This window comes from Streptopelia decaocto, assembly GCF_964273445.1.
Source record: "Streptopelia decaocto genome assembly, chromosome: 3".
Taxonomy (NCBI): domain Eukaryota; kingdom Metazoa; phylum Chordata; class Aves; order Columbiformes; family Columbidae; genus Streptopelia; species Streptopelia decaocto.
Genome location: NC_138656.1, coordinates 88244582 through 88253130, shown reverse-complemented (window position 1 = coordinate 88253130; position 8549 = coordinate 88244582). Strand labels below are relative to the sequence as shown.

Below are 8549 nucleotides of genomic sequence, written 5' to 3'. Positions count from 1 at the left end.
AACAACTGAAGCTCAGAGCCTCTCATGTGTTTTCTTTACCAAATGCCTTGCAGACTGAATTTGTTAGAAGTTTTATTCATACTTCAGACAGAGGAAGTCTCTCCTCCTTCCATCCTCTCACTTCTAGATGTCACAGCCTATTTGAAGACTATTCCAATTCTAGTTGATTTTTGGTACCTGGCGTTTCCAAATGATTGTGTGAATAACACTAATAGAACACACACGCATCATTCTCAACATACTTTTCAATGAATGAATAGACACATATAAATTTTCAGTAGTTTTATTGAAAAATGCCTCTTTCATTTCAGAAATAAATAATATAAGGCAGTGAAATTCACAATTTGCAGTTAAAATATAAAAGCAGCAATTCTATATCCATAGTCTTGCAAACAATTTCCAACTGCTTTTGATAACTAAGAAACATTGTATTCTGAAAAAAAATTCCATACTAAATATACAACATAAACATGCAATTCCACCTCTGCAGGATTGACTGCAATTTGGCATAAATGTTACTGTGTCTAAAAACAAGGAGATTTTAGGCATTATTAAACTGTATCCAGATGATACAATGATTTCAGCTACTTAATGTTTGTGGTGTTTAAAGGAGATGTATAAGAGCAGTATATGCTCTGCAAAGTGTAACTAAGAAAAGAAGAAAATGACAATGATACTGGAAGGAGAGGGAAATTTTTGTTTCCTTTTTAACTAGATTATGTAGACCTGTGATCTGACTGACCTGCAAACATGCATTTGAGAAAGAAGAAAAAATTAGAGCTAAAGCAGACAGTCCTTAGAAAATTTGCAGCAGCTCTATGGTTATTTTTGGTTTGGTTTTGTGGTTTTCCTTTTTTTTATTTGGTTGCTTTTACAGTATTTTAATGAAAAGGCAGCACTGAGATAACTGAATGCACATTATTAACCTGTATGTAGCTACTATAAGCAATCGTATTTTACAAGCATTTCCAGAGCAATATGAATTCTCTACGTACACATGTTGCTATCCCCACACAAGCAAGATACAACATAGGGGTGCGTCTGATATGAAAAGACCAGAAAGCTACACTGCAAAAGAACTGATGCACTCTCCCTGTGGGTATCTGCAAGTGCAAGTATAGCAAAAACCAAAACCACCAACCAAAAAAACCCAAACAAGACACAGATCTTTAATGGATTTGTTTATGCTTTTCTTGACAGCGACCTTTTCCAGCGCATGTGCTCAGGGTATTCTGGTGAATGCATTTCAACGCCATAGTCCTCATACTCGTCCTCTCTCCTTTCTGACTCCATAGGTACTACAAAGGGTTCACCTTCAGGTTGATAGGGTCCGCTTTCAGGAACGTATGGTTCTGGTTGAAAATAGTTGTCCGATTGAACATAATAGTTATCGCATGTCTTTGAATCCACAAATACAACGAAAGTTAGTTTGTCTACATAATGTTAGTCCAATCTTATTTTCACATAATAAATATATAAATTAATAGTTCATGGGAAGGGTAGTTTTCAGTTTCAGCCATGAATAATTTTTGGCAGTAAAATAATAGACTAAAATTCATTTTGAAAGGTTTTGTATTTATCATATGCAAAACAATGAAGAAAGAGTCTTAAATTAGGCAAGGGGACCCATTATTTTAAAAGAAAGAAAAACATGAAAGCAAATCAAATAAAAATATTATTTTACAGCTACTTCAGTAAATCGAAGCACTGGACTTTATTTTAGACTGTGTAATTAATAGAAGGCATGGAACAGGTATAGTACACAGGTGGGTTTGGCATATACTGATTTTGTCTGAGAATGGGAAAGTAAGTGTAGACATAACTGTCACCAGCGGCAATATACAGTACATGTCATTTTCTCATGCTGTTCCTCGTAACAAACCGAGTTACAGCTGGTGCTTCAGGAACACCAAAAACTACAGCAAAACAGAAGAAAAATAATTATAAAACTTTGGTATTTATAACTGCAGTTACAGAATCCAACAAGATTACATATAGAAAAAAGACACATGCCCCGATTCAGACATGTTGGGAACAAGCAACAGACAGGTAGGTTTCATAGGCTGTCAAAGATGTTATTCCGGCATACAGCAAGCAGCAGCAGGCTTTTATGCAAAAGCATCATGAAGAGTTGTTAACAGATTTTAGCAGATACGGTCCCATACAAATCATTTACAAGCCACAATTAGTTTACTATTTACATAAGTCATTTGTCATTTACCAGGTTAAATCTGTCTCTTCTAATGGCATTACCTTTGCTGGTTAGTAGTTTTATAAGCCTCCTTCACCACTGAGGCTTTTGATGGTCTGGATCTTTTTTTAAAAAAGAAAGACTCTCTGTTTTATTATTGAAATGCAACAGGCTTAAGAAATTGTCATCGCTGTCCTTTATTTCATTCATGAGTTGTGTTAGTAAAAAGAATCTCCCCATTCTAGGAGGCCAACATGGTTCAAAAACCATAATCCGTGGTGAAATATCCATACGGACTCATTTTCTAATAAGCACGTGCGCAAACATCTCAGAAACAGGATTTTCAGGTATTCAAACTGTAAGCAGCACTGGCGACTTAGAAAATGTGTTAGCCGAAACCTGAAACAGGTCAAAGATGATGTTAGTCTTTTAAAAAGTCCATCTGATGTGCAAAAACATACTTTCATTCAACTAAATACATAACAGTTAAGTCATAGGCATATATTTATATATGTATACATAGCTGCTTACTGGAAAGGAGAACACTGATGAATCACAGGCACAATTTTCTTTCTTTTTCATTTAAGTAAGAATTTTGTGTAGATCTGCATAACGATCTGGCTCTTTAACCAACAGCACTGAGTCTGCAGGTGTGTACATATATATATATATATATAAAAATATTTTTTTTTCTTTTCATGGGTACATGCACAATATGCTATCAGCAAATCATATCCAATAGTAGTATCACATACACTAATTTTGAGATGTTGCAATGCATACATATTAATTTGTTAACAATACTGTGGTCCTGCAGGATCCCCATGTTAAAATATATTGGAATCTTTCCAGCTAGAAATTGGTGGCTGCTGTAACCCTTTATTTTGATTCCAGAAGCAGCCTACTGTTTTGAGCTAGAGTGGAAAGCTGATATAACCCAGGGCTAATCAGAGACTCCGCGATGTTTAACTCTGCAGAATTTGTGTGACACTGGTGTTTTTCAGTTGTCTGCACTATATCATCAAATGGATTTCCTTTGTGGAAAAATTTTATTTCAAGTATCAATTTTGTAGAAATAACCCTGACATTGCTCAAAAAGAGACACACGGAAATTGCCAACCACAGCATTCTTTTTATTTTTCAAGAGAAACATGGAGAATTCAACCTTGTTCTGAAGACAGTTGGAAGGGGAGGGGATGGAGGGGAAAAAAGAAGAAGAAAATCGTCACTTAGATCCTATAAGCAACATTATCAACTAAGACTAAAATATTTAGTCACTACTTCCTATTTAAAGTGAATCACACATAACATCAAGTATATCTGCATCAAAAAGACTGCTCATATACCTCCATATTACAAGGCAGCCCCGTTTATTGCAACCATTTCCTCCTGATTCAGTATGTCCAGGCTAGCAGGATCGTCTCAAGCAAAGCAGCTCAATATGAACAGCCATATCTGTGAAGGCTATTTAAGGCAAGTTTTGTTCACAACCTACCTGGGAATCCTTGGCCGTTGTAAGGGATGCTTGCACACTGGGATGAATCACAATATCCTGGTGGCCCTGGGGGACCTCGAATACCCGCATTTCCAGGACGACCGGGTGGCCCTGGTGGTCCTCGGGATCCTGTGGAGCCTGGTGGACCGGTTCTAGATTCTCCTTGTGGACCTAATTTTAGAATTGAAGGGTTGGGGGGTTGGTTTTTTTTAAGAGTTATCTTGATAAAAAAGGTAATGTTACTGCTGTCTAGACTGCACAGACCAGGCTATGTGTTTGGTGAGAAAATACTTGCACTTTGTTGCTATATGGAGGTCAACAGAAAGAAAAACAGAAGAAAACTAGAAATGTGACTCATCATCAGTTGCTTCCCTGTGTGTGGCTTATTTAAGGATTTATTCACAGAAACTGAATTAGTAGGGGTTGAGCCAAGTAAGAAAGATCAATGAATTCTCTGGTTTACTTCCCCTCCGTGTAAGATACGAAGATCTCAAGGGAAACTACTAGATTAGACAAGCACACTGGATTTCAATTAAAATATAGGAGCACATTAATTCTGCTACCCTGTAGCCCCAGGATAGATGAGGTAATGTTTTTTTTGGAACCAGTCTTATTACAGTTAGCAGAAAAGCAAAGCTTCAAGTAATTTGAGCTACAACTTGCAGCAAGCATCTTATGGGACTTGTAATGAAAAACCTTTTTTAGCCTAGTGAACTACAAGCAGAAACAAATGATGCAGCTGATTTCTGCCAAGGCATCAGTGAACAAAATTGCATGATACAAAGAGCAAAACCAATAGTCTAATCATCTGACTCTGTCATTTGGTAACTTTGCATGTAGGTGTATTTTGTAGTCTGGGGACAATTTGTAGTTCTGTAACCACAATTTAAAAATAGAACTAGATACAGCAAAACTATTATCTGATAACACTTATGAAAATATCTGCCAAATATTTGGACAATGTATTTTCATGAAATGCATTTTCACACCAGGAAGCATGCCAGATGAGTAAATTACAAAATAAAATTAAATATCTATGAGTCACATCCAAAAATCTTTTTAAAGTCCCCTTTTTTTGGAGGGGTTTCCAGTAACTTCTAATACATATCAAAAACATGAACTGGATAAGGTAAAGCATGTTCATTCACCATATGTATTTTGGTTCCCTGTGAAGAAATGTTGTCTTTTTCTCTACTTTTCTGTTATCTGATAAAACAAGAAATATTTACCAGGTGGTCCTGGCAAACCTCGTGGTCCTTGAGATCCAGTCCCTCTTTCGCCTTTCTCTCCAGGCATTCCTGCAGAAGTAATAATAATAATAATAATAATAATAATAATAATAATAATAAACCAAAGGAAGGAAACCACACCAACAAATACTTCTTCATGCTTTCTCATCGATATTAATATTTAGTTCCCATTATTAATGTAACAAGGCTGGTTCAAATCTTATTTTGTACAGATGTCCAAATGTTCATTTGGGAAAATAATTTGGATGTAAATATACTAACCTAAAAATAAAATAGGATGCAGAGGTAATTTAGTGTGAATAAACTTTCTCAAAGAAAGAAAAGTCTTTGAGATACTTAAAACACCATATAACCTTATTATTTTAAACTATAAACAGGAAGGTATATTCAAGGTTGTATACTTCTGCTAAAAAGGATGCTTTATACTTTCTTAGAAACAGTTACGAAATAAGTTTAAGGAAGAGCAAGATGCAGAAATTCATTCTTCCTTGATTATTTCTAGTCTTTTTTAAAGATTATACTAAAAAAACATGGTAGAGAACACAGCACTGGGTCTGTGCAACAGTAGAGTAGCAGGAATAAGCAAAGGCCACAGCACCATACAGTAAAAACACTCCATGTCATTGCAGTGATCCAAAGCAGCCACAGAATAGGTTTATCCATATGCTCAAATTCAGTTCAGAGCTGCTTCCCTCTCAGAGTACTGCAAAGAGCCAAGGATGTGGACCTAATTCTTTCAGTTTGTACTTTTTATTCTTAGTAATGACTCATTTTCTTTCTTAGTCATAACTCTGTTCTGCAAAGCGTTGTGTTACTCCAAACAGCCTTTCAAGATGTAGCTGTTTAGTGCCAGAAGAGTTCTGAGAACATTCACTTTCCTGGGATATTCTGTGGGAGCCTGAAACAGCAGTGAAAACGTTACACCAACTTGTGTTTCATGAAACATGAGCAATGAGGAAAGCAGAGAAAATGACTGATTTAATGAACCTTGTCCTCCAGAACATCAGTGTGCCTCATGTAACCCAACTGACCTACCAGGCTACTGCTAGGTGTGGGCTTCCTAGTCTGATATGGTCAAGGGATCAGACTGCTCCTCTGGCAGCCTCTGCACTATGTCCACTGTGGAATATACAGCTGCCTTGGAATTTGCTTACCTCTTTCACCGGGTGGTCCTTGGACCCCAGGAGGACCTGGGAATCCTGGTCTTCCTCCAGGTCCAGGCTCTCCTCTTGACCCAGCAGCTCCCGGGGGACCAGGTGGTCCCGGTGGCCCTGGCTGGTTGCGATTTGAGTAATAATCATTCGGGATTTGATTCAGCATTTGATTGAACCGGCTCATTTGACCTTCAACAGGAAAGAAAATGGCTCAATAAACCATGCGAAATAAGTGAAAGTCTTTCATCAGAGTGGGAAGGAATAAAAAATTATTTCTCCCATTCAATAAATTAGTGGTGAACAAGTACAGATGAATTAGGAAGACTTAAGATGAATGTCTGCTAAAAAAGCTGAATGTGAATGGAGGAGGGAGAGAAGAGAAGTGAGGGGAATTCTGGAAGCCAATAGCATTGACACAAAATAATTTACAAGAAATTTAAATCACAAAATAAGCATTCGTTTAAAACACTCTTGCTCTCAGAATTCTGATTAGAGGTTGTTTCTACTCTGAGTAACAGAAAGGACTTATTACACTTCTAATGGTGAAGTATCATATTCCTATGTACCTTCAGAGCTCTGAAGTTACCACAAACACAGTATAAATTATTCGTGTGGAGAGCTAGCAGGACACAGCCTACGAAGTCACTTTCTTAAGCCTGTAGGATGCACAGGCTTGTACCTATATACCTTCTGCATACAGGCAAATTTTATTTCTGAAGAAAGATGCCTGAATAAAAGCATTAGCATTGTGAAACTATGCAGAAAGGAGCCCTTAACACGGGACCTGGTCTTGCCCTACCTGATTAGTGTACTGTGCCAGTCCTACTATAAGCCTGAAAAGATGACCTGAACACAATAAAAATAAGACCAGGATGTTCAAAAAAGAGATGCTAAAAGATCTCAGATAACACATCCTTATTCATAAACCTAATAAATTAATGAATGTACTTTCCTTCCTCTGTGACGGATCACTAATAAACGTGTTTTTAATATCAGCCATCACAGACATTTTAAAGGACATGCTGTCCTCCTCCATGTACACAAGTGTTCTTAAGGTCCAAAAGGTATATTTGTTTATCTCAGTCAGCACTTACTCTTGTTACAGAAACAATATTAAGAACAATTTATGGGCATATTTGTCTCTGTCCTCCTCAGCTGGTCTACTGATCACAAAAGCACTGCCTCAGGATCAGAGAGAAAGTTTCTCTAGAAAACACTTTCACAGGCTGCAGAGCTGCACTGTGTGGCAGCAGAGGACTGATTTTCAATTTGCAGTCCTTATCTACATAAATATTATTTTTACTTGCATAGCACAGCTTATTCTGTGCACAGTATTTACCCAACAGTCCTCTGTCTTTCCCTGCTAGTAAAGTACCTGCAGTGAGTATTCTTTTTCTCACTGATTCCCTCCTTCTGAAGATATCTTTAATGAGAAAATGTATACTGATTTTATGACAAAGATAAAGTAATTTTGGACCAGACTGCAAAAGGAAGCTCACTTTCCTTGTACTTGCATTTAGTATTAGACTTGCATGTGTGTTTCCAAAGGTCACAGATTAGTTCATGATCAAACTAGCCATTCGTATCTGGCCAAAATTTAGTGCTACATTTTTTCCACCAAATAATTGGCATTGGACAGCTATCAGATCACTCAAGCTCTTGCTATGCTCTGTGGCCAATATCCCTCACCTTAAACCATTGTTTTAACAAACAAAGTAGTAAATTGCTAGTGTGAGAAACAAAGCAAGCAACACTTTTTACCATTTATCAGTTGTTCACAAACTTGTCTTGCAACTGCTCGCATCATGTTCTGAGAAGCAATGTCACCCTAAATAATCAAAACCAAAACAAGTGTTTTCTTAGCAAGTGTCTGTGCTTTTAAAGACATAGTGTTTACTTTAAAAAAATTGTGAAAAACTGACTTTAAAGTAGACTTACTCTGTCACCTTTCTCTCCCTTCATTCCAGGTGCACCCTAAAATAAATATAGTAAAAATAAAATAACTGAACAATTATGTTATGCCACCTCACCTATAGGTTTGAGACACGCAATTTTACAAAACATTTTGATTCCTTCAAGAAGACAGAACTGGTCGCCCTTGAACTTTGCATTTCAGACATGCTAAAGCAGGTGCCAGAAAAGACTGGACAAGCAATGACCTTTTGTGCATGATCAAATACACTGACAGATGCAGAAGAAAAAGATCTGAAAGAAAAATTCAAACTAGGGCCAAAGGAACTGATGTATTTTGACACTGGGACCACATTGGCAATTGGAAAGATGAATTTCTGGGATCACATTTCTGTAAATAGTGAATGGTCTTGTGTGAGTTATATATGACTGTATAATTTTAAGTCTCAAGTCAACTCATCATTAAAGAAGGCAAGCTAGGAAGAATAACACATCTAGGGAGGGCAGCTGTCTCCTTGGACCCACAAGAAACAGACCCTGTGTTAAAC

General features: G+C 37.1%; 1 protein-coding gene across 7 annotated transcripts in view; it reads right to left on the bottom strand.

The window, feature by feature from the left end:
- Positions 1–267: 267 nt before the first annotated feature.
- Positions 268–8549, bottom strand: part of COL12A1 (collagen type XII alpha 1 chain) — a 101481-nt gene continuing 93199 nt past the window's right edge. For 5 of the 7 annotated variants that reach the window (XM_082047963.1, XM_082047962.1, XM_082047968.1 and 2 more), the window contains 6 exons: positions 8029–8064; positions 7852–7918; positions 6091–6279; positions 4916–4984; positions 3687–3857; positions 268–1352 (listed from right to left, as the gene is read on the bottom strand). In XM_082047963.1, coding sequence (XP_081904089.1) covers positions 1183–1352; positions 3687–3857; positions 4916–4984; positions 6091–6279; positions 7852–7918; positions 8029–8064 — 702 coding nt within the window. In that variant the 3' untranslated portion in view covers positions 268–1182. Of the gene's footprint in view, positions 1353–1673; positions 2591–3303; positions 3363–3686; positions 3858–4915; positions 4985–6090; positions 6280–7851; positions 7919–8028; positions 8065–8549 lie in introns of those variants that run through there. The other 2 variants (XM_082047964.1, XM_082047965.1) reach the window with 2 other exon arrangements.